General features: G+C 44.0%; 1 protein-coding gene across 3 annotated transcripts in view; it reads left to right on the forward strand.

The window, feature by feature from the left end:
• LOC109553682 (cadherin-23-like) overlaps positions 1-26,458 on the forward strand; it is a 392,820-nt gene that overhangs the window by 303,006 nt on the left and 63,356 nt on the right. For all 3 annotated transcript variants that reach the window (XM_070781989.1, XM_070781991.1, XM_070781990.1), the window contains 3 exons: positions 4,648-4,712; positions 23,278-23,515; positions 24,932-25,037. In XM_070781989.1, the coding sequence (XP_070638090.1) occupies positions 4,648-4,712; positions 23,278-23,515; positions 24,932-25,037 (409 nt within the window). The remainder of the gene's footprint in view (positions 1-4,647; positions 4,713-23,277; positions 23,516-24,931; positions 25,038-26,458) is intronic.

The following is a 26,458-nucleotide window of genomic DNA, read 5'->3' on the forward strand; positions in this document are numbered from 1 at the left end:
GGACTTTGGCACATTGAAACATGTGCCGTTGGGAACAGTCTGCCATTCCTGAAATCTGCCTGTGTGTGCCCTGTTCCCTCCCCTTGACAGACAAGTCTGTACCTTATTTCTGTATCCCCTGGTGTGCCTGCCTGGCACAGGGCTCAAAATCTTTTTTGAGTTAAGTGTATAGTACACCTTAACCTGTGTGGTGTGTATGTGAATGCAGGTGTAGCTACAGATGACGGAGATCCGAGCTTTCCTGAGCCACAACCCCACCCTGGCACAGCTTCATCCCTCTGTGCAGTCAGGCTGTCTCTGGCAGGATGGAGGCCTGACCCAACCTTGGGGAGCCGGAGGACATGTCAGGTCCCAGAGCTGCACGTGGTCCAGCTGAGATGAGGCCGGACTGCACGGCTAAGGATGACTGTAAAGGAGGGTCTCCCGCAGGGCTGCCTAGTGGGTCCAGTTGGCTGCCTTGTCCTGGGCACAGGGCCCCTGACTGGCCGCACTACAGCCTGGCCCTGGCCCGAGCACCCCAGCCAGGCCCTCCCTCTGTGTCAGTCCCGGCTGCCCCCACCCTGGCAGGCGCACAGAAGCAGTTTTTCGTCTTCATATTATTCTGCTTCATGCACTTGAAAAATGAAAGTTCTCCCTCTCCTCTTCACCAGGCATACATATTTCATACGGTCATTAGACGGTGGCAGTAAAGGACTCACAAATCTTCCCTGGTCAGCATCGGCGGCCTGGGCAGGCAGCAAGAGGCCCCCCGGGAAGGAGGTCACCGTGGGAACCAGGCTGTGCTCAGCCCACTCGGGGAGGGAGTGGGGACTCGGAGGGGTGGTAGAGGCCAGTGTCAGCCTAGAGACAGAAGACAGTCCCGTCTTATCCCCAGGGGCTCATCACCTAATTTCCCTGAGCCTCACCGTGAAGGGGACTGGATGGGGGACCTCAGGGGCCCTCCCCACTCTAGCAGGCCAAGTGCAGTTCCATAGGACACACCCATGTGAAGGGCTTCCCCCAGGGTCCTGATGTGACCTTCAGGGGCAGGAAACGCCCACTCTGCTGACCCCCTCTGCGCCTCTGGGCCTCGCCCCTCCTTTTCCCTGTCCTCTTTGCCCCTCCATTTTCCTTAGAATCCTCTCTTCTCGCCTTTGCCCCCATCTCTTCACTTCTCCCTTCTTGCTAGAATTGATTCACTCATTTTCCAAGCATTTGTGAAGCACTTGCTGGGTGCTGGCACCATCTAGGCTAGGAGGTGAGCCCGGCAGACGCGGCTCTGCCCCTCTTGCTTCCCAAGACCCTTTTCTTTGATAAATGAGAATGCTGAGGCCCCAGGGGATTGCTCTTTGGTCACATAATGACCTCAGCTATTAACGCTGACCTGGAAGTGGGGTCTCTACATTGCACTGACCGCTCGCCAAAGGGCTTGATGGCATCTGATCGTCTCCTCCCCAGACCAGGCTACAGTTATTGTAGCCTGTAATACCATACATGTGGTTGATTGCTGGTGGAACCGGAGGGGCTTATGGGCACCTCCCCCACTTCTCTGGCCCCTGAAAGGTGAGATGATAGGTGGGCTTATGATGAGGGGTTGTGTTCTTCTCTCTCCTGGAATAACCAGGCACCTCTCCGTCTGAGAACAGGTTCTCTTCTTGGTTTAGAAGCAAGAACACATTGAGGTGAAGGGTGTGGCAAGCTGATTCTGGGTTCAGATCCTAACTCTGCCACTTTTTGAGCTGAGAAGCCTCGAATAAGCTGTTTACCCTTTCTGTGCCTCAGTTTCCCCATCTGTAAACTGGGGGTAGTACTAATAACAGCACCTACCAAGCATGCTGCAGCCAGTGGGGCTGCAAAGAGTCAGACAGGACCGAGCGACTGAACAGCAGCAACACAGAGTCGTTATGAAGATGAAACGCATGACAAGCTCGAGGAGCTGGTAAAGGAATTGTCGAGTGTCTCAGGCACAGGGGAGGGTCTGCCGGGGAGTCAGTCTTGGGTTGGAGGATGGGTTGCGTGGCTTGGCATTGATGTTTCCACTTATTTGCCCTGCGTGCCCTGGGAACCTGGGATGTGCTCAGAGCCTGGCCAGGGCAGCGGGAGGACAGAGGCCCAGAGTCTGCTGAGCACAGTGGCGATATTACGTGGAAATTGGATACAGAAGGCCGTCCTACAAAGCAGGCTGCCCACAGCCCCTGGAGATGGCTTCCTTCTGGGTAACCAAGCCTTCTGGAAAACTAAGATTTTAACCCTTTGAGTATAAACACATTTTTTTCCATTTAAATCATTTGGAATAGAAATATATCATTTATTTCTCTGCCTTCCTGAACTGAACATACTGAACACAAATGAGCATTTTTTTTGAAAATTCAGGTTTATCATAAAGCACACAGAAGTAACAGATTTCACAGAACCTAAGAATTGTAAAAGGAATCTCAAAAAAGTATTTAGTACCAAGGTATTGAGTGAGAGAGAAATAGGGAGATACTGATAAATGGATACAAACGTTCAGTTTTAAGATGAGTAAGGTCTGGGGATCTAATGCATAACGTGGTGGCTGTAGTAGATAACAGTGTGTTGTACAATTGAAATTTGCTGAGAGAGTAGAATTTAAGTGTTCTCACCAAACGGGGGGAAAAAAGGGAAATCTGTAAGGTTATAGGTAGTTAATTAACTCAATAATGGGAATCCTTTCCATTGTTGGTTATACCTCAATGTAATATCAGGGCTTCCCTGATGGCTCAGATGGTAAAGGATCTGCCTGCAATGCAGGAAACTTGGGTTTGATCCCTGGGTCAGGAAGATCCCCTGGAGAAGGGAATGGCTACCCACTCCAGTATTCTTGCCTGAAGAATTCCATGGGCAGAGGAGCCTGGAAGGCTATAATCCATGGGATCGCAAAGAGTCAGACATGATTGAGTGACTAACACTTTCACACTATCACATATTATCATAACTTATGTGTAATGAAGTTATAAAATAATTTTCATTAATTACACCTCAGAACTAAAAAATAAATGTACTGAATATATTCAGTTGATATATTCAATAAAATATATTGAAACAAATTTTTAGCAACAGAACCTTTATCCAACTGTGATCTTATCAAGACGCTACGAGTGAAAAACAGATGACCCCAAGGTCAGCCCAAGGCCTTTCTCTCCTGGTGTTGGTGTCGGGAAGCAGTTTGCCCGGCTCTAGGGCCGTGGCCTGGGAGGGAGCAGAGGCCACAGTGCCTGGTATGGAGCACATGTTTACTAAGGAACTGCTGAATAAACACTTGAATGGTGTCACTTCGTCTGTACTGTGGATGTAACCACACCAGGGGCGATGCAGAAGCCCAGAAATCCCAACCACAAAAGCCAGACCTCCATTGTAACTACCATCGTCCTGAGAAGGGAGGGGATGGTGAGGGTCGGGTGGCCTAAAGAGAGGAACCCTGGACTCAGAGTAGGGAATCCCAGCTACTGCCCAGCTATGCTTGAACCTCCTGATGACCTAGAGTGGTGGCAAGGTTACACTGGACCTCACTGTGGTCTGGGCCTGTTTTATAATCTGTGTGATGGGTAGAAATGTGTATCTTTTTCCTCATGCTGTGACAGTTGTGAGGATAAAATGAGTAATAATAAACATGGGTGGCCCTTGACAATATAAAGTGTTTGATAGCAGTGTAGGCTGGCAGTGGTCACCATTATTGCCATCATCATTAGGCATAAGGCATGTCACTCTCCCTCGAATCTCTTTTGACTGTCAGCGACAGAAATCAACTTGGACCAGCCTGGATAAGACAGATCTTCTTGGGCTCACAAACCAAACTGAGGTGGGAAGGGGTGTCAGGTTCAGGACTCTAGAATTACCAGGACCAGCCCTTCTTTTCATCCTCTCTCACATCCAGCAGCTCCCAGTTCACCATCGTTCCAGCTTCACTACCCCAGAGGACAGTTCTTATCCCCAGCAGCAATAAGAATCCCAGGGAAGGATTTTGACCACAGGCCCCAGCTGTGGTCAAGGACCACTCCCTGAGGTCATGGGCAGAGCAGCCCCTACTCAGACCACTTGTTCGAGCAGAGACAGATGCCAAAGAAGATGGCTGGGGGGTTGGGCAGCAGACTGCTTCCAGCAGAAGAGGTTGCCAACCAGATAACAGTCTGCCCCATGCGTGTAGTGGATTAATTCCCAGGGTTAAAGAAGGGGGAACACCAGAAATCTCCCCACAGGGCCTCCCTCTCTGGGTAGCACATCTGCCTTGGAGGTTTGGGTGGCTGGAGGAGAGTCACTGAAGGAAGCCACCAGATGGTTGAACCCACCATCACTTCTGAGATATTTTGCTAACCTACAAGTTGTGACCCCATGCCTCTGGTCCAGGGTCTCTCTCCACAGGTCCAAGCCCTGTGAGCATCTGCAGAGAATGTCTGACATGAGTCCAGAAGGGTGGTTTCCCAAAGTTACGAATCTAGGGAGAAGACCAGTCCTTTGGAACTGTGCACTCCAGTATTAAATCTCCATTTGTGATGCTGAAAACCTTATTAAACCACATGGCTCTAGAAAATTCTGCCTGAGCCTGGGGAACCATATAGGGGAAGCGTGGATTCACTGTGGACATTTCCTGGTGACACTGGAGCCTCAGCTGGCTCAGGCAGTAATGACTTCTTGTTCTTACCGTTTCAGGCAACAGACAATGATGTGGGCACCTTTGGGGAGGTCAACTACTTCTTCAGCGATGACCCTGACCGGTGAGCACCCCCCCAACCCCCCACAGTGGCCCGCTGCCACTCACCTGGCCCAGGACACTTGTACCCAGAAGAAGAGCTGTGCCCCTGTGGCCAGGGAACTGGGCTGGGAGTCAGAACTCATGGGCACTGATGCTGGTTTGACCCTGGTTGTGATACAGTGTTCCTCACGTCCCTAAAACTCTCTGGGGCATAGTTTCTCTGACCCCCAAAAATAGATTTTAGTTTGGGGAATGAAGAAGCTTTTTTTTTTCTTTTACTTTCTTTTTTTTAATAATTTGCCTAATATCTTTATTTTGCAAGGAGGACATTTAAGCCAATGGAGAAAAATAACCATTTTAACAAACTTTTTCCTCTCCTTTCCTTCTGTTGTTGAAAAATGAAAATCAAATAACAGATTTTCCCTTTTGCTTTAGTTTCTAAAAATCTTAGAGTGCAATTGTACACACATTTTTTTTTTAAGTCTTCAATACTTTGTTTTAATTTAATTTTCATCTTATATTGGGGTATAGTTGATGAGCTTCCCTGTTGGTTCAGATGGTAAAGAGTGCCTGCAATGCTGGAGACCCAGTCCCTTGGTTGGGAAGATCTCCTGGAGAAGGAAATGGCAACCCACTCCAGTATTCTTGCCTGGAGAATCCCACGGACAGAAGAACCTGGCAGGTTACAGTCCGTGGGGTCACAAAGAGTCGGACATGACTGAGCAACTAACACATACATAGCTGATTTACAATGTGTTAGATTCAGATGTACAGTGGAGTGATTCAGTTATACAAATACATATACCCATTCTTTGTCAGATTCCTTTCCCGTATAGGTTATCATAGAATATTGAGTAGAGTTCCTTGTGCTACGCAATAGGTCCTTGTTGATTTTACCTACAGTGGTTTGTATGTGTTAATCCCAAACACCTAATTTATCCTTTCCTCTACCTTTCCCCTTTGGTTACCACGAGTATGTTTTTGAAGCCAGTGAGTCTGTTTCTATTTTGTAAAGAAGTTTATTTGTATCATCTTTACATTCCATATATAAGTGATATCACATGATATTTGTCTTTCTCTGACTTACTTTACGTAGATAATCTTTAAGTCCTGCCGCAAATGGCATTATTGCAGTCTCTGTAATGGCTGAATAGCATTCCATTGTATATGTGTACCGCATCTTCTTTATCCATTCCTCTATCAGAGGACTTTGAGGTTGCTTCTATGTCTTGGCTATTGTAAATAGTTCTGCAGTGAACACTGAGGTGCGTGTATCTTTTGAATTATGGTTTCTCTGGATATGTAGCCAGAAGTAGGATTGCCGGATCATATGTTAGCTCAATTTTTAGTTTTTTAAGGAACATGCATTCTATTCTCCATAATAGTTGTACCAACTTACCTTCCCACCAACAAAGGTTTTATTTTCTCCACACCCTCTCCAGCACTGTTTATAGACTTTTCGATGATAGCCATGCTGACTGCTGTGAGGTGATACCTCACTGTGGTTTTGATTTGCATTTCTCTAATAATTAGTGGTGTTGAGCATCTTTTCATGTGCTGTTTGGCCGTCTGTATGTCCTCTTTGGAGAAAGGTCTATTTAGATCTGCCCATTTTTTAATTGGGTGGTTTGAGGTTTTGTTGTTTTTTTTTAATTGAGCTACATGAGCTGTTTGTAGATTTTGGCAATTGATCCCTTGTCAGTCACTTCCTTTGCAAATATTTTCCCCCGTTCTGTGGGTTGTCTTTTCGTTTTGTTTACGGTTTCCTTTACTGTGCAAAAGCTCTTAAGTTTAATTAGATTCCATTTGTTTATTTCTGTTTTTATTTTCATTACTGTAATGTGGATCCAAAAACGTTGCTATGCTATGTATCAAAGAGTATTCTGCCTACATTCTCTTCTTAGAGTTTTATAGTGTCCAACCTTACATTTAGGTCTTTAATCCATTTTGAATTTATTTTTGCATGCAATATTAGAGAATGTTCTAAATTCATTCTTTTACAATTAATATCCAGTTTTCCAAGAACCATTGTTGAAGAGACTGTCTTTTCTCTGTTGTATATTTTTGCATACTTTGTCACAGATTAATTGACCATTGGTGCATGGATTTATTTCCAGACTTTCTAGCCTGTTCCATTGATCTATATTTCTGATTTTGTGCCAATACCATACTCTTTTGATTACTGTAGTTTTGTAGAAGAGTCTGAAGTCAAGGAAGCTGATTCCTGCAGCTCCATTTTACTTTCTCAGGATTACTTTGGTTATTCGGGGTCTTTTGTGTCACCATACAACTTTAAAACATTTTTGTTCTAGTTTTGTGGGGGGAGGGAAGCATTGGTAATTTGATAGGGATTGCATTGAATTTGTAGATTGCCTTGTATAGGATAGTCAAAATTAATTCTCCAAATCCAAGAATGTGATATATCTTTCCCTCTGTTTGTGTCATCTTTGATTTTTTTCATCAACATCTTATAGTTTTTAGAGTACAGATCTTTTGCTTCTTTAGTAGGTTTATTCCTATTTTATCCATTTTGATCTGATAGTAAATGAGATTGTTTCCTTAGTTTTTCTTTCTGATCTTTTGTTGTTAGTGTATAGAAATGTACTAGTGTATAGATTTCTCTGTATTAATCTAGTATATAGATTTCTCTGTATTAATTTTATGTCCTGCAACTTTGCCAAATTCATTGATGAGCTCTAAAAGTTTTCTGGTGGAATCTTTTATTATCACATCATCTGCAAAGAGTGACAGTTTTGCTTCTTTTCCAGTTTGGATTCCTTTTATTTCTTGTTCTCTGATTGCTGTGGCTAGGACTTCAAAAACTGTTGAATAAGAGTTAGGAGAGTGGACGTCCTTGTCTTTTCCTAATCTTAGAGGAAATGCTTTCAGCTTTTCACCAGTGAGTACGATGTTAGCTGTGGGTTTGTCATATATGGCCTTTATTATGTTGCGGTCGGTGCCCTCTCAGCCCACTTTCTGGAGAGTTTTATCATAGATGATTGTTGAATTTTATTAAAAGCTTTTTCTGTGTATATTGAGATGATTGTAAGATTTTTATTCTTCAGTTTGTTAATGTGGCGTATCACACTGATTGATTTGCAGATACTGAAAAGTCCTAGCATCTGTAGACATAACTCCCATTTGATCATGGTGTATAATCCTTTTAATGTAGTGTTGGATTCAGTTTGCTAGTATTTTCTTGAAGATTTTTGAATCCGTGTTGTTCTTCAGTTATATCTGGCTGTAATTTTCCCTTTTTTGATATCTTTTTGTGGCTTTGGGATCAGGGTGATGGTGGCTTCATGGAATGAGCTTGGGAGTTGTCCTTCCTCTGCAATTTTTCAGGAGAGTTTCAGAAGGATAAGTGGTTAACTCTTCTCTAAATGCTTGATAGAATTTGCCTGTGAAGACATCTGGTCCTGGACTTTTGTTTGCTGGACGTTTTTAAATCAGTTTCAATTTCAATACTTGTGATTCATCTGTTCGTATTTTCTGTTTCTTCCTGGTTCAGTTTTGGGAGATAGTACCTTTCTAAGAATTTGTCCATGTCTTCTGGGTTGTCCATTTTATTGGCATGTAGTTGCTTGATGTGCTCTGTTATGATCCTTTGCATTTCTGTGGTGTCAGTTGTAACTTCTTTTCATTTCTGATTTTATTGATTTGAGCTCTCTCCCTTTTTTTTTGACGAGTCTGGCTAAAGGTTTACCAGTTTTGTTTTGTTTATCTTTCCAGAAAACCAGATTTTAGTTTCATTGTTCTTTTCTATTATTTTCTTTGTCTCTATATTTTTTATATTTCTGCTCTGATCTTTATGATTTCTTTCCTTCTCACTTTGGGTTTTGTTTGTTCTCTCTCTAGTTGCTTTAGGTGTAAGGTTGGGTTGTTTATTTGAGATTTGTCTTGGTTCTTGAGGTGAGAGTGTATTGCCACAAACTTGTCTCTTAGAACTGTTTTTGCTGCATCCCATTGGTTTTGAATTGTGTTTTTGTTGTCAGTCTCTAGGGATTTTTGAAAATTTTCACTTTAATTTATTCAGTGATCCATCAGTTGTTTACTAACATATTGTTTAGCCTCCACGTGTTTGTGTTTTTACAGGGTTTTTTTTTTTTTTCTGTAGTTGATTACTAATCTCATAGCATTGTGGTCTAAAAAGATGCTTGATATGTTTTTACCTTTCTTAAATTTAGTGAGGCTTTCTTTGTGGCCCAGCATGAGATCTATCCTAGAGAATGTTCCAATGTGCACTTGAGAAGAAAATGTATTCTGCTCACTTTGATGGAATTTTCTATAAATATCAAATAAATCCATGTAGTCAACTGTGTCATTTAAGGTCTGTGTTTGTCCCCTTATTGATTTTCTGTCTGGTTGACCTGTCCACTGATGTAAGTGGAGTGTTAAAGTCCCCCACTATTATTGTGTTTCTGTCGATTTCCTCTCTTATGGCCGTTAGCATTTGGCTTATATACTGAGGTTCTCCTATGCTGGGTGCCTATATATTTATCATTGTTATATCTTCTTCTTGAATTAATCCCTTGATCGTTATGTAGTGTCCTTCTTTGTCTGTTATAGCAGTCTTCGTTTTAAAGTCTCTTTTGTCTGATGTCAGTATTGCTACTCCAGCTGTCTTTTGATTTTCATTTGCATGGAATACCTTTCTCCATCCTTCCAGTTTCAGTCTGTCTCTGTTCCTAGATCTGAAGTGGGCCTCTTTTAGAGAGCATGTGTGCATGCCGAGTTGCTTCAGTCATTTCCAGCTGTTGTGACCCCATGGACCGTAGCCCACCAGGCTAATGTGTCCATGGGATTCTCCAGGCCAGAATTCTGGAGTGGGTTGCCATTTCCTCCTCCAAGATAGCATATATATGGGTCTCTTTTTAGTATCCATTCAACCAGTCTATGTCTTTGGGTTGGAACATTTAGTCAATTTACATTTAAGGTAATCTTTGATAATTACGTTCTCATTGCCATTTTGTTGGTTGATTGGGATTTGTTTCTGTAGGTTTTTTTGTTCCCTTCCTCATTTGTTCTCTTTTGTGATTTGATGACTATCCTTAGTTTCGTGTTTGGATTACTTTCTTTTGTGTGTTGTAGATCTTTCTATTGTGGATTTTTGGTTTGTGGTTACTGTGAGGTTTTGATGCAGCAATCTATGTATAAACAAGAGTGTTTAAAGTTTCTGGTCTCTTAATGTCAAATGCGTTCCCAGTGTCCTGCATTTGTCCTCTTGTCTTCTCGAGCTCGCTGGTTTCGATACCGTGTTTGTCTGTGGGTGATTTCCTACTTTTGCTCTGTGTTTGTCTCTACTGCTGAGCTTTCACATTTATAATTTTCTTGTCTCTAATTATGGCCTTTTCTTCTCCACCCAGAGAGGTTCCGTTAGAATTTGTCATATAGCTGGTTTGGTGGTGCTGAATTCTTTTAGCTTTTGCTTATCTGTAAAGCTTTTGATTTATCCATTGAATATGAATGAAAGCCTTACTGGGTAGAGTATTCTTAGTTGTAGATTTATCCCTCTCATCATTTTAACTATATCATGCCACTCCCTTCTGGCCTGCAGAGTTTCTGCTGAAAAATCAGCTGATAATCTAATGGGTATTCCCTTATAATTTTTTTTTCTCTTGCTACTTTTAGTATTTTTTCTCTGTCTTTACTTTTTGTCAGTTTAATTACTATGTGTCTTGACGTGTTCCTCCTTGGTCTTATCCTATATGGAACTCTGCATGTCCTGAATGTGAGTGTTTCCTTTCCCACGTTAGGGAAGTTTTTGGCTCTAATCTCTTCAAATATTTTCTCAGCCCTTTCTCTCTCTTCGTCTGGGACCCCTAAAATCCAAATGTTGGTGTGTTTAATGTTGTCCCTGAGGTCTCTGAAACTGTCCTCATTTCTTTTCATTCTTTTTTCTTTATTCTCTTCTACTGCAGTGATTTCCATCACTCTATCTTACACCTCTCTTACTGTTCTTCTGCCTCATTTATTTTCCTATTGATTCTTTCTAGTGTATTTTTCATTCCAGTTACTGTATTGTTCAACTCTGTTCTTTAGTACTTCTAGGTCTTTCTTAAGCATATCTTGTGTCTTCTGGCTCTTTGCTTCCATTCTTTTTCCAAGGTCTTGGGGATCATCTTTGGTATCATTATTCTGAATTCTGTTTCAGAAAGATTGCCTATCTCTACTTTACTTAGTTGGTCTTCCGGAGTTTTGTCTTGTTCTTTCATATGTAACATGTTCCTCTGCCATCTCATTTTGTCTAACTTTCTCTGTTTGTGACCTTTTTCTTCAGGCTGCAGGATTGTAAGCTTCTTTTGCTGCTGGTGTCTGCCCCTTGTGGGTGAGGTTGATCCAGAGGCTTGTGGAGACTTCCTGGTGGGAAAGACTGGTGCTTGCCCACTGGTTGGTACAGCTGAGTCTCATCCCTCTGATGGGCAGGACCATGTGAAAGACTGTGTTTAGAGGTGGCTGTGGGATCAGGATAGCTTTAGGCAGCCTGTCTGCTGATGAATTGGGCTGTGTTCCCATCGTGTTGGTTGTTTGACCTGAGGTGTCCCAGCACTGGAGCCTGTAGGCTGTTAGATAGGTAGGGCTAGGTCTTCGTGCCAAAATGGTGACTTTCAGGAGAGTTCATGCCAATGAATATTCCCTGAGGCTTCTACCTCTGGTGTCCTTGCCTCCACTGTGAGCCAGAGCCGACCTCCACCTCTCCAGGAGATCCTCCAAGACCTCCAAGTAGGTCCGGCCCCGGCTTCTTTGTCCAGGGTCCCAGTGCACAGGAAACTTTGTGTGCATCCTCCGAGAGTGGAGTCTCTGTTTCCCCTTGTCCCATGGAACTCCTGTACTCAAGCCCAATGGCCTTCAAAGCCAACTGCTCTGAGAGCTCCTCCTGATGCCATACCTCCAGGTTGGGAAGCCTGGTGTGGTGCTCAGGACTCTCACTCTTGTGGGAGTATAATTATTTTATGCAATATAATTGTTTTCCAGTTTGTGAGTCACCTGCCCAGTAGGTATGGGATTTAGTTACATCATGAAAGCACCCCTACTACCAGTGTGTTGTGGCTTCTACATTACTTTGGATGTAAAGTATCTTTTTTAATGCTGCTAAAGTCGCTTCAATCATGTCTGACTCTTTGCAACCCTATGGACTATAGCCAGCCAGGCTCCTCCATCCATGGGAATTCTCCAGGCAAGAATACTGGAGTGGGTTGCCATGCCATTCTCCAGGGGATCTTCCCAACCCAGGGATTAAACCCAGGTCTCCTGCATTGCAGGCAGATTCTTTATCACTGAGCCACCATGGAAGCCCTCTTTTTTTTTTTTTTTTTTTAGTAGGTTGAGTCTTTTTTTTTGATGGTGATTGTTCAGCAGTTAGTTATGATTTTTGGTGTTTTCCTGAAAGGATGTGAACTCATTTCTTCTACTCCACCATCTTTGGGAATAAATTCCTTGGGACCTCAGATGGTAAAGAATCTACCTGCAATGCAGGAGACCACGGTTCGATTCCTGGGTCAAGAATCCTTTGGGGAAGTGATAGGCTACCCACTCCAGTATTCTTGAGCTTCCCTGGTGGCTCAGATGGTAAAGAATCTGCCTGCAATTTGGGAGTCCTGCGTTCAGTCCCTGGTTTGGGAAGATCCTCTGGTGAAGGGAATGATTACCCTCTCAAGTGTTCTGGTCTGGAGAATTCCTTGGATAGAAGAGCCTGGAGGAACTACAGTCCATGGGATTGCAAAGAGTCGGACACAACTGAGCGACTTTCACTGTCACTTCGGAAACACTGCTGACATTACACCAGCAGCAACAGCAGTGGCTGTATCTAGGAAGCCCTCACTATTCGTCAGGCTCTTTTTCAAGTGCTTTGCCAGTGTGATGTGATGTAATCCTCACAACTAAATGCTGCAGGAACTTGGTGCTAAGCTCTCTTATTATCCCCACTTTACAGATGGGAAACTATAGCCCAGAGAGGCTGTGTTACTTGCCCAGAGGCACTTGGCTGATAAGTGCCAGAGCCAGGACTCAGCATTTGGTCTTCATCACCAGGGTACACAGCCTACAGCAGGAAGTTGCTCTCAAAGTGCCTCGACCATTAGGTGGGTGGGTGAGCTCACCCCTGACCTGTGCCAGCTTTGCTCTGTCACCCACCAAGGTTCTGAGCCATCTTTTCCCCTTGTCTTCAGTTAAACTGAGCCAAGGTGAAGCCCTCTTATTTTCTACATGATCGAAAGCCAGGTTGAATTCAGAAAGCATGTCTGTTTCTGAAAACGAAGTGTCTGATACATCTGGAAGCCCAACATAATGAGTAAGACAGTTGCTGTCAGCTTGGATTACTGGTCCCAGTTCCATATAAATGACCAGGAGACAGAGACTGTTAGGTGTACCTAACAATCCTCAGCTACTCTCCAGATGAAAGGAAGGAACCAAGAGTAGGGCCAGTGCACAGGATGCCCCTGTCCCTTGGGACACCCAGGTTCATGTGGCCTTGTTCTAATCATCTTGGATTTGTCTCATCTTTTCCCATCTTCTGGGCTTAGGACTTTCCTGGTCTCAGAGCCAGGACCTCACAGGCTTGGTGGCTGGCAACTGTGGACAAGCTCAGAGGAGGTTCCTGAGGAAATGTTTAGAGGAGGAAGATGGAAGGATGGTGTCACTGGACCTTACTGCTCCCTGGGAGACATTAGCCAGCCACTTACTCAAGGCTCGGTCCCTCGAGTGGAAGACATGCTCCCAAGAGAGGACCAGCCACCCCTCCCCTTGCTGGAGGCTCTGCTGCCTTTTCAAAACATTTTGGTGCAAAACTGCCTGGATGGAAGGATTTCTTTTTTAATTTCCCCAATATATGTTATTTTTTTTTTGAGGTACAATTACATGTAATATTACATTCAGGTGTTCAACCTAGTCATTCAATATATGTTGCAAAATGATCACTGCAGTAAGTCTAGTTAACATCCATCACTGTACATAGTTACAATTTTTTCCTGTGATAAGGCGTCTACTCTCAGCAACTTTCACATGTGTAATACAGTATTATTAAGGATTGTGACCATGCTGTGTATTACATCCTCGTGACATTTAGAGGTTTGTACTTGGTGACCCCCTACTTGTTATTCCCATCCACCCCTGCAATATACCCTACCTCTAGCAACCACCAATGTTTTCTGTGTTTAGGAACTCTGTGTTTATTGTTGGCTTCCCTGGTAGCTAAGACAGTAAAGAATCCCCCTGCCAATGCAGGCAACATACTCATAGGTGAGTTTGATCCCTGAGTCAGGAAGATTCCCTGGAGAAGGAAATGGCAACCCACTCCAGTATTCTTGCCTGAGAAATCCCATGGACAGAGGAGCCTGGCGGGCTACAGTCCATCGAGTCACAAGAGTCGGACACGACTGAGCGACTCTTTGTTTTAGATTGCATGTATAAGTGAGATAATATGATATTTGTCTTTCACTTTTTTATTTCATACTGCCCTTACTTAGCATACTGCCCTTAGGAGCCCTCTTCATGTCACAGATGGCAGGATTTCCTTCTTTTATGGCTGAATAATATTGTGTGTGTTATACACACACCACATTTTCTTTATCCGTCATTCTTTGATGGACACTTACATTGTTCCCATACCTTGACAGTTGTGAATAATGCTGCAGTGAACGTGGGTTGCAGATATCTTTTCAAGTTAGTGTTTTTGTTTTTTTTAGATAAATGCCCAGTGGTGGGATTGCTGAATCATATGGTAGCTCTGTTTTTAGTTTTTTAGGAACCTCCATACTGTTTTCTATAGTGGCTTCCCTAATTTATATTCCCACCAACAGTTCACAAGGGTTCCCTTTTTTTCACATTTTTGCCAACACTTGTTACATCTTGGGGTTTTTTTTTGGTGATTGCCATTCTGAGAGGTGTGAGGTAATATCTGACTGTGTTTTGATTTGCAGTTCCCTGATGATTAGTGATTTGAGCGTCTTTTTGTGTGCCTGTTGGCCATTTGTATACCTCCTTTGGAAAAATAACTACACAAAGCCTCTGCCCATTTTTAAATTAGTTTGGTTTTCTGTTGTGGTTTTTTTTCTTTTTTTGCTGTTGAGTTATATGAGATCTTTACATGCATATTTTGGATATGAATGCTTTGCCAAATACATGATTTGCAAAAATCTTCTAGTTTGTATGTTGTCTTTTGATTTTGTTGGTGGCCTCTTTTGCTCTCACAAGCATTTTAGTTTAATGTAGTCCCACTTGTTTGTTTATTATTTTGTTGCCTTTGCTGTCTGTGTCAAGTCCAAAAAGTCATCCTTACCTTTCCTTCTAGTTTTGTGGTTTTGAGTCTCTCATAGAAGGTTTTAACCTATTTTGAATTGATTTTGTACATGGTGTAAAATAGTAGCCTGGTTTAATTCTTCCTGTGTTTCTTTTTTAATTTAATTTTTATTTTATACTGTAGTATAGTTGCTTATAATATTCTGTTAGTTTCAGATGTACAGCAAAGTGATTCCATTATACAAAAAGAAAAAAAAAATATATATATATATATATATCCATTCCTTTTCAGATTCTTTTCTCATATAGTTTATTACAGAATATTGAGTAGACTTCCCTGGGCTAAACAGTAGGTTCTTGTTGATTTTGTGTTTCATATATAGTAGTGTATATATGTTAACCCCCAACTCCAATTTATCCCTTCCCTCACCCCCTGCCTTTCCCCTTTAGTAACTATAAGTTTCTTTTCTAAGTCTGTGAGTCTGCTTCTGTTTTGTAAATAAATTCATTTGTAATTTTTTTAGATTCCAAGTACGTGATATCATATGATATTTGTCTTTCTCTGTTTGATTTGTTCATTTGTGTGATAATCTCTAGGCCCATCCATGTTGCTGCAAATGGCATGATTGCTTTCTTTTTAACAGCTGAATAATATCCCATCATACATATGTACCACATCTTCTTTATCCATTCCTCTATCAAAGGACATTTAAGTTGCTTCCATTCCTTGGCTACTATAAATAGTGCTGCAGTGAACACTGCGGTGCATGTATGTTCTCAAATTATGGTTTTCTCCATGTATATATCCAAGAGTGGAATTGCTGGATCATATGGCAGCTCTATTTTTAGTTTTTTAAGGAAACTCCATAGAGTTCTCCATAGTAATTGTACCAATTTAGATTCCCACCAACAGTGTAAAAATGTTCCCTTTTCTCCACACCTTCTCCAGCATTTATTGTTTGTAGACTTTTTGAGGATAGCCATTCTGACTGGTGTGAGGTGATATCTCATTGTAGTTTTGGTTTGCATTTCTCTGATAATTATCAGTGTTAAGCGTTTATTCATGTGCCTCTTGGCCATCTGTATGTCTTCCTTGGAGAAATGTTTATTTGGATCTTATCAGTTCAGTTCAGTTCAGTCTCTCAGTCGTGTCCGACTCTTTGCGACCCCATGAACTGCATGCAGCACGCCAGGCCTCCCTGTCCATCACCAACTCTCGGAGTTCACTCACACTCATGTCCATCGAGTCAGCGATGCCATCCAGCCATCTCATCCTCTGTCGTCCCCTTCTCCTCCTGCCCCCAATCCCTCCCAGCATCAGAGTCTTTTCCAATGAGTCAGCTCTTCGCATGAGGTGGCCAAAGTACTGGAGTTTCAGCTTCAGCATCATTCCCTCCAAAGAAATCCCAGGGCTGATCTCCTTCAGAATGGACTGGTTGGATCTCCTTGCAGTCCAAGGAACTCTCAAGAGTCTTCTCCAACACCACAGTTCAAAAGCATCAATTCTTTGGCGCTCAGCCTTCTTCACAGTCCAACTCTCACATCCATACATGACCACAGGAAAAACCATAGCCTTGACTAGACGGACCTTTGTTGGCAAAGTAATGCTTTTGAATATGCTATCTAGGTTGGTCATAACTTGCCTTCCAAGGAGTAGACATCTTTTGATTTCGTGGCTGCAGTCACCATCTGCAGTGATTTTGGAGCCCAAAAAAATAAATTCTGACACTGTTTCCACTGTTTCCCCATCTATTTCCCATGAAATGATGGAACCGGATGCCATGATCTTCGTTTTCTGAATGTTGAGCTTTAAGCCAACTTTTTCACTCTCCACTTTCACTTTCATCAAGAGGCTTTTTAGTTCCTCTTCATTTTCTGCCATAAGGCTGGTGTCATCTGCATATCTGAGGTTATTGATATTTCTCCCGGCAATCTTGATTCCAGCTTGTGTTTCCTCCAGTCCAGCGTTTCTCATGATGTACTCTGCATATAAATTAAATAAGCAGGGTGACAATATACAACCTTGACGTACTCCTTTTCCTATTTGGAACCAGTCTGTTATTCCATGTCCAGTTCTAACTGTTGCTTCCTGACCTGCATACAGATTTCTTAAGAGGCAGGTCAGGTGGTCTGATAGTCCCATCTCTTTCAGAATTTTTCACAGTTTATTGTGATCCACACAGTCAAAGGCTCTGGCATAGTCAATAAAGCAGAAATAGATGTTTTTCTGGAACTCTTGCTTTTTTCATGATCCAGCAGATGTTGGCAATTTGATCTCTGGTTCCTCTGCCTTTTCTAAAACCAGCTTGAACATCAGGAAGCTCACGGTTCACATATTGCTGAAGCCTGGCTTGGAGAATTTTGAGCATTACTTTACTAGCATGTGAGATGAGTGCAATTGTGTGGTAGTTTGAGCATTCTTTGGCATTGCCTTTCTTTGAGATTGGAATGAAAACTGACCTTTTCCAGTCCTGTGGCCACTGCTGAGTTTTCCAAATTTGCTGGCATATTGAGTGCAGCACTTTCACAGCATCATCTTTCAAGATTTGGAATAGCTCAACCTGGAATTCCATCACCTCCACTAGCTTTGCTCATAGTGATGCTTTCTAAGGCCCACTTGACTTCACATTCCAGGATGTCTGGCTCTAGGTGAGTGATCACACCATCGTGATTATCTGGGTCGTGACGATCTTTTTTGTAAGGTTCTTCTGTGTATTCTTGCCACCTCTTCTTAATATCTTCTGTTTCTGTTAGGTCCATATCATTTCTGTCCTTTATCGAGCCCGTCTTTGCATGAAATGTTCCCTTGGTATCTCTAATTTTCTTGAAGAGATCCCTAGTCTTTCCCATTCTGTTGTTTTCTTCTATTTCTTTGCATTGATCGCTAAGGAAGGCTTTCTTATCTCTTCTTGCTCTTCTTTGGAACTCTGCATTCAGATGCTTATATTTTTCCTTTTCTCCTTTGCTTTTCGCTTCTCTTCTTTTCACAGCTATTTGTAAGGCCTCCCCAGACAGCCATTTTGCTTTTCTGCATTTCTTTTCCATGGGGATGGTCTTGATCCCTGTCTCCTGTACAATGTCATGAACCTTCCATTCCATAGTTCATCAGGCACTCTTATCTGTCAGATCTAGGCCCTTAAATCTATTTCTTACTTCCACTGTATAATCATAAGGGATTTGATTTAGGTCATATCTGAATGGTATAGTGATTTTCCCTACTTTCTTCAATTTAAGTCTGAATTTGGTAATAAGGAGTTCATGATCTGAGCCACAGTCAGCCCCCGGTCTTGTTTTTGTTGACTGTATAGAGCTTCTCCATCTTTGGCTGCAAAGAACATAATCAGTCTGATTTCAGTGTTGACCATCTGGTGATGTCCATGTGTAGAGTCTTCTCTTGTGTTGTTGGAAGAGGGTGTTTGCTATGACCAATGCGTTTTCTTGGCAAAACTCTATTAGTCTTGGTCCTGCTTCATTCCGTATACCAAGGCCAAATTTGCCTGTTACTCCAGGTGTTTCTTGACCTCCTACTTTTGCATTCCAGTCCCCTCTAATGAAAAGGACATCTTTTTTGGGTGTTAGTTCTAAAAGGTCTTGTAGGTCTTCATAGAACCGTTCAGCTTCTTAAGCATTACTGGTTGGGGCATAGACTTGGATTACTGTGATATTGAATGGGTCTTATGGAAAAACCCAAACAAACTTTTTTGGCCAACCTGATAGATGTTGGAGATTAATCCCTTGTCAGTTACATTGTTTGCAAATATTTTTCCCATATCCTGCATTCTCACACTTGCTTAGTTTTGATACCATATTTGTGTGTGGATGATTTCTTACCTGTTTCTGTATATTTGTCTTTACCGGTGAGTTTTCACATTCATGAATTTTTTGTTTCTAGTTTAGACCTTTTCTGCCTAGAGAATTCCTTTAGAATTTGTTGTAAAATGTTGGTGCTGAATTCTCTGAGCTTTTACTTGTCTGTGAAGCTTCTGGTTTCTGCCTTAAATCTGAAGGAGAGCCTTGCTGGGTAAAGTATTCTTGGTTGTGGGTGCTTCTCTTTCAACTTTAAGTGTATTGTGCCACTCCCCCCTGGCCCGTAGAATTGCTCCTGAGCAATCAGCTGATAAACTCATGAGAGTCCCTTTTATGTTATTTGTTGCTTTTCTCTTGTTACTTTAAATATTTTTTTGTCAATTTAATTACTAATGTCACAGCATCTTTCTCTTTGGGTTTAAAGACTCCCAAAGAGCCCCTCTTCGGAACTCTTTGTGCTTCCTAGACTTGGGTGCCTGTTTCTTTCCCCATGTTAAAGAAACTTGCAGCTACTGTCTCTTCAAATATTTCTCAGGTCCTTTCTCTCTCTCTCTTCTCCTCTGGGACCCCTATCATGCAAATGTTGATGCATTTAATGTTGTCCCAGAGGTCTCTTAGACTGTCTTAATTTCTTTTTCATCTTTTTCCTTTCTTCTGTTCTGTGGCAGTGATTCCTGCCATTCTGTCTTCCATATTATCTGCATTCTGCCTCATTTGTTCTGCCATTGATCCCTTCTAGTGTGTTTTTCATTTCAGATACTTTATTGTTCATCTCTTTGTTCGTTCTTTAGTCCTCCTAGGTCTTTGTTAAATATTTCCTATGTCTTCTTGATTTGTGGCTCCATTATTTTCCTGAGAGCTAGGAACATCTTTGCTATCATTACTCTGAGTTCTTTTTTGGGTAGATTGCCTATCTCCTGTTTACTTAGTTGTTTTTCTAGGATTTTATCTGTTACCTTCATCTGGGACACATTCTTCTGCTGGCTCGTTTTGTCTAACTTTCTGTAATTGTGGTTTCTATTCTACAGACTGCAGGGTTGTAGTTCTTCTTCTGCTTTCTGCCCTCCCGTTGGACGAGGCTGGCTGAGAGGCTTGTGCAGACTCGCTGACGGGAGCAAGTGGTTCCTGCCTACTGGCAGGTGGGGCTGGATCTTGTCCTTCTGGTGGACAGAGACGTGTCAGGGGGTGTGTTCAGTGAGCAGCTGTGCGGGACCTGAGAAAATATTTAAACAGATAATAGCTGCACGCTTCTTTAACACTGCTGAGAGTCAAGAAGACTTCCGGCAGCCTGTATGCTAACAGGCGGGGCTGTGTCCCCACACTGTTGCCTGTTTGGTTTGGGGTGTCCCAGCCCTGGAGCCTGCAGGCTTTTGTTGGGGCCAGGCCTTAATGAGAAAATGGCTGCCTCCAAGAGGGCTCCCAGTGAGTGCTCCCCGGAACTGCTGCCTCCAGTGTCTTTGTGCGTTAAGCCATAGTCGCTCCACCTTCACAGTAGGCCCTCCAGTACCAGCGGGCAGTTGTGGCCCAGGCTCTTATGTGAGTACTACTCTTTTCCTGGGTCCTGGTGGACATACTTCATGAGTGGAGTTTCTGTTTCCCCCAGTCCTTTGGATTTCTGCAGTCAAACCCTGATGGCCTTCAAAACCAAATTCTCTGGGGCCTCTCTTCCCATCACCAAGCTCCTAGGCTGGAGAGCCTGACACGGGGCTCAGAACGTTCACTCCTAGGGGAGAACTGCTATGATATAATTGTTTTCCACCCAGCAGGCATAGGATGTGATTTTATCACAGTGCATCCCTCCTACTATCTTGTCGTGACTTCTTCTTTGTGTTTGGATCTAGGATATCCTTTTTGATAGGTTCCAGATTCTTGTTGTTGATGGTTGTTCATCAGTTAATTGTGATTTTAGTGTTTTTGTAAGAAGAGGTAAGGTCACATCCTTCTACTCCATCATCATATCTTCCAAAAAGAACTTTTTTTTTCCTTGTGCTTCATCTAGCTTCACTTGCTATGTATAGGGTACCTCAGACAGAGGCCTCCACCCAGCACTTCAGACCAGAGTTCGTCTGATCTGTGTGTCTGCTTTTATGCCAATACCATACTGTTTTGGTTCCTGTAACTTTGTAATATAGTTTGAAATCAGGGAGTGTGATGGCTCTAGCTTTGTTTTATTTTCTCAAGATTAGGTTGGCTCTGTTATGGTTCCACACAAATTTTAGGATTATTGTTCCATTTCTGTGGAAAGTGCCATTGGAATTTTGATAGAGATTGCGTTGAATCTGCAGATTGCTTTAAGTACTATGGACATTTTAGCCATATTAATTCTTTCAATCCATGAGCATGGAATATCTTTTTATTTGTCTTTTTTAGTCTCTCTCATCAATGTCATATTTTTCAGTGTATAGGTTTTCACCTCTTTGGTTAAATGTATTCCTAGGTAGTATTTTACTGTGGTTTTTTTGTGTGTGTATGTGTGTGCAATTGTAAGCGGGACTTTTTTCCTAATTTTTCTTCCTGATAGTTCATTATTAGTATGAAGAAACAGAACAGACTTTTGTATATTGATTTTGTATCCTGCAGCTTTACCACATTCCTTTGATTTTAACCTTTTTTTTTTTTTTGGTGGAGTGATTTGGGTTTTCTACATATAACATGATGTCATCTGTCAATAGTGAAAGTTTTACTTCTCTTCTGATTTGAATGCCCTCTTTTTTCTTGCTTAATTGTTGTAGCTAGGACTTCTAGTTCTATGTTGAATGAAAGTGACAAGAATGGGCATCATTATCTTGTCCCTGATCTTAGAGAAAAAACTTTCAGATTTTCAGCATTGAGTATAATGTTCGCTGTGAGCTTGTCACATATGGCTTTTATTATCTTGAGGTACTTTTCCTCTATATCCATTTTGTTGACAGTTGTTATCATAAATGTATACCAGATTTTGCCACATGCTTATTCTGTGTTTTTTAAGATGGTTTATTCATTATTTTCAGCTAGTCTGGGTCTTCATTGCTGCACACAGGCTTTCTCTCGTTGTGAGCAGGAGCTGCTCTTCATTGTGGTGTGTGGGCTTCTTGTTGCAGTGGCTTCTCTTGTTGCAGAGCGTGGGCTCTAGGGGCACAGGCTGCAGTAGTTACAGAGTGTGGGCTCAGTAGTTGTGCTTCACCGCCTCTAAAGCACTGGCTTGGTAGTTGTGGCACATGGGCTCAGTTGCTACACAGCATGTGGGATATTCCCAGAGCAGGGATTGGACCTACGTCTCCTACATTGACAGGTGGATTGTTAACCACTAGGCCACCAGGGAAGCCCTTACTCTGTGTTTAGTGAGATGATCATATGATACAATCTTTTGCTGTGTTAGTGTCACACGTCACGTTGATTTGCAGATGCTGACCCATCTTTGCATCCCTGGAATAAATCCCACTTGATCGTGGTGTATGGTCCTCTTAACGTTCTGTTGGGTTTGATCTGTAATGTTTTCTGAGGTTTTTGCGTCTTTGTTCATCGGGATAGTGGCCTGTCATTTTCTTGTCTTGTCCTTATCTGGTTTTGGTGTCAGGGTAAAGCTGGACTCATAAAATGAGTTTGGAAGTATTCCTTACTCTTCTCTCTTGGGAGAGAGTTTGAGAAGGATTGGAATTGATTGTTCTTCAAATTTTTGATGGAGTTCACTAGTGAATCCACCTGGTCTTGGACTTTTGTTTGGGAGATATTCTTGACTATTGGGTTTATCTCCTTATCAGTAACCAGTGTGTTCAGACTTTCTATTTCTTCATGATTTAATCTTGATAGTCTGTGTGTTTCTAGGAATTTATCCATTTCTTCTAGATTGTTTGGTTTGTTGGCATATGATTTTTTTTGCTGCTGCTGCTAAGTCACTTCAGTCGTGTCTGACTCTGCGACCCCATAGATGGCAGCCCACCAGGCTCCTCCGTCCCTGGGATTCTCCAGGCAAGAACACTGGAGTGGGTTGCCATTTCCTTCTCCAGTGCATGAAAGTGAAAAGTGAAAGGGAAGTCGCTCAGTCGTGTCCGACTCTTTGCAACCCCATGGACTGCAGCCTACCAGGCTCCTCTGCCCATGGGATTTTCCAGGCGAGAGTACTGAAGTGGGGTGCCATTGCCTTCTCCGTGATTTTTCTTAGTAGTCACTAATAATCTTTTGTACTTCTGTGGTATCAGTTTTAAGAATTTCTGACCACTGCAGTTCCTTAACATCTAAATATCTCCAGTAGGCAGAAACTCTTGTCCACAGCAAGAGGAGCATAATTCTGCCCAAGTTTCCTTATTGATTAAATCAACATACTCCTGCCCTTTCAGTACCTGACCATCATTCATCTCTCATGTGGTCCTGATCCCTGCCCACCACCTCCTGTTAAACATAGCTGCTCTTCTTATTTAGGGAAAATGACAAGGCAAATTTCAGACTTTGTTAATGTCTCTCTGTTAATCACCTTGGGCAAGGACAGGCTGGTAAACGCAGGCCCTTATCCACAAACCGCTTTAAACCAGGGTGTCCTTTCCCTTCCTCCTCCCGGCCTGACACAGGTTCTCTCTGGACAAGGACACAGGACTCATTGTGCTGATTGCCAGACTGGACTACGAGCTCATCCAGCGCTTCACCTTGACGGTCATTGCCCGGGACGGGGGCGGTGAGGAGACCACAGGCCGGGTCAGGATCAACGTGTTGGATGTCAATGACAACGTGCCCACCTTCCAGAAGGATGCCTATGTGGGCGCCCTGAGAGAGAACGAGCCTTCCGTCACACAGCTGGTGCGACTCCGGGTAAGATACCGGGGTGCCATTTGATCTGTTTCCCTTGTCCTTCTCTCTCTCTGCCGTCTCCTTGACTACCCCTTTGTAGAGCCACTGCAAGAAGTGCTGACACCCACCCACGAGGGATTCTGCTCAGATCAGGGGTCACATTCTCCATCTGTGTCAGGCCCACCTCTGAGCATCACTTTGCATCCCTGGTTACTGGGTAAGACTAGTGTCTGCTTTGGCTTAGACTTTAGGTCTCCAGTCACCACCCTGCACCTCCCTTGGTGAGTGCCAAGCAGTTCTTTGTGTAAAGCCCCCCATCCAAACCCTTTAGTGATAGCCTACAGTCAGGTACCGCTGTGGCTGGAAGGAGCCAGAGACCATGGACACAACCCAGTTCACGGAAGGGGAAATAGGAAGGGAGAGGCAGGCCCAGTGAATTAGTAGAGAGCCAGGACCAGAACTTGGGGCTCCATGCTTCAGGCCTCCTCCTGCAGTGAGTCCCTCCACCATACGCCAGTGACCTGTAATCAGAAACTTCTTAACATCTCATGCCCCTTCCTCACTCTGCCAACCCAGAGTGACAGGACCCAGAGCCTCCAATAAGAACTTACTTCTGAAGGAGGCAGGGATAAGGGCAAGGTGGAAGAGGTGGGCATGGGGGACACACAGAAGGCACAACCACGTGCCCACCCAGTATGGCCATGGCTCCGCAGTGGACCCTGCCCACCTCCCTGCCCAGCTCCTCTTACACACAGACCGGAGGGAGGCCCCTGGAGGCTCCTAGGGTCAGAGACATTTGGGAAGAGCTAATTAATGCAGCCACACCAGAGACAGTCAAGGAGGAGGAGGATACCTGACCCCATTCCAAGTATCTTCTCTCCTTGCATCCATCCATCTCAACCTGCATTTATTAGACATCTGCTGGGTGCCAAACACTGGGCTGAACTCTAAGTATCAGTTGCAGTCAAGAAATGAAGTTCCTTCTCACATGGAGCTGACAGTCTGAACAAGGAAGGCAGAAAGTAGACAGGCTATAATCAGGAAGGAGACGAATGGGGTGTCCAGCACAGGACCTAACCCAGTCCAGTGGTCAGGGAAGGCCTCCGTACATAGGAAGGTCCAGTTGGGACTAGGGGTCTAGGTGATGGTCATGCCAGGTGTGGTAGAGACCCTTTTCATCCTCTGGATAAGGCCTAGACTTCCTCTGTTCCCTCTAGGCCTTCAGCCTGCCCTCTAGGTTCTCCAGGATACCTCCACACCCCTACATCATGTGTGTCTGCTGGGAGCCAGAGGGTAGCCTTCAACTTGGGGACAAGGAGAGCCTGGATTACCCAGAGAAGGGTGCTCAGAGAGAGTCCAGCCCTTCTTTCCTTCCACCCTCTTCTGGCCCCAGCATCACTGAAAGCTCATGGGCTCTGTTCACCGTCTTCCTTCCAGGCAACAGATGAAGACTCGCCTCCCAACAACCAGATCACCTACAGCATCGTCAATGCCTCTGCCTTCGGCAGCTACTTCGACATCAGTGTGTATGAAGGCTATGGTGGTACGTGCGGGAGTGAGGGCTCGGCCTGGGGAGGAGGGTCGACAGGTGGGAACAGGGCTGCACTTCACACCTGTCTCAGGAGGGGGCCCTTCTGCCTCCCAGACACCCTGGGCCACTTGGGGAGCTGCCCCACAGCTCCTGTCGGCTGGAGCAGCATGTGGTATGGGGTCACCTTTTCATAGGCTCAAGATCTGTGTCTCTGATCAGCCAGATCTTTGGATCTTAGTTTTGTGGCCAGCTGGGCTTCTTAAGTTACCACCGTGTGTGAGGTCTTTGTTAAGAAAAGGTGTCTGGGCAGATCTGTGGTGTGTGGGGGGCGCGGGTTGGGGGAGGCTTATTAGCCAAGCTTCCCCATCATTTGGGTATGCTGTGGCTACTGCCCAGCCCTTCCTGGAAGTGGCCTTTCCCTTTCCCTGCCATACTCTGGAACTTGCCCTACCTGCCCCACTGTGGGTCCTGATCCCAGGAGCCCAGGAAGGAAATAGCAGCAACAACCTCAAGCTCCAAGATCCCAAGAGACCACTTGTTTTTCTTCCGAGCCCCAGAGACAGAGGGCGATTTGCCAAAGTCACACAGCAGAACTGTCCGGGCAGGCCCTTGTGATCGGGCTCTTGGCTGCCTTCAGCACCTGCCTCCCCACCAGAGTCCAGCTGCTGAGAACCACTTGCACTCGCACCTGACGGGGCCATTTCTGTGATTTGCAGAGTCTGCTCCTTCCACTGGGAAAGCCCTTCCTCCCCACCCCTTTGCCCTGCTTCCCTTTTACCTCTGGCTAGCTTTAAGATCATTTGGATGTCCTCTCCTCCGCAAAGCTTCCCTAATGCTGGAAGATGAGCTCAGTGTCCCCAAGACAGAGCAGATGGGCACTGGGTGACTCTGAGTGTGGGACTCACTCCTCCTCCTACCCCACAGTTGTGTCAGAGACATGGACCTGCAGACGCTGCATCCTGGCTCAGGATGCTACAGCCTAAGGGCCTCTGTAAGATCTGTGCCCGCTTTTAAAAGCTGAGCAGTCCCACACCTCTGCCACCCTCACACCTCACCACCTTCTCAGCAAGAAGAACCACCCTTGGGCTTTATATTACTAAAGTGGTAATTGTGTTTGTTTCCCAAATAGAAAGTGGCAGTTTAATATTGTGGGTAATGCCTTTGCAGACTGCCTATGCCCCCACTCCCAAGCCAGTATGTCTTCCTTCCCAAAACTGAAAATGAATGGCTTAGCATGAAAGGAAAAGGTGAAAGTCCAGGCATGTGCAGTGTGTCTCTGGGGAAGACACTGAACCTCTCTGAGCCTGCTTTCCTCATCTGTAAAGTGGGGCTTACCTTACCACCAAAATAGTTGCCAGCTGCTGGACTCAAGAGTGGGCCTGGCACAGATCAAGTAGTCAGTAAACCTCAGTCAAGTCCATGAGGCTCTGGGA

Source organism: Bos indicus, chromosome 28 (genome assembly GCF_029378745.1).
Source record: "Bos indicus isolate NIAB-ARS_2022 breed Sahiwal x Tharparkar chromosome 28, NIAB-ARS_B.indTharparkar_mat_pri_1.0, whole genome shotgun sequence".
Lineage (NCBI taxonomy): Eukaryota > Metazoa > Chordata > Mammalia > Artiodactyla > Bovidae > Bos > Bos indicus.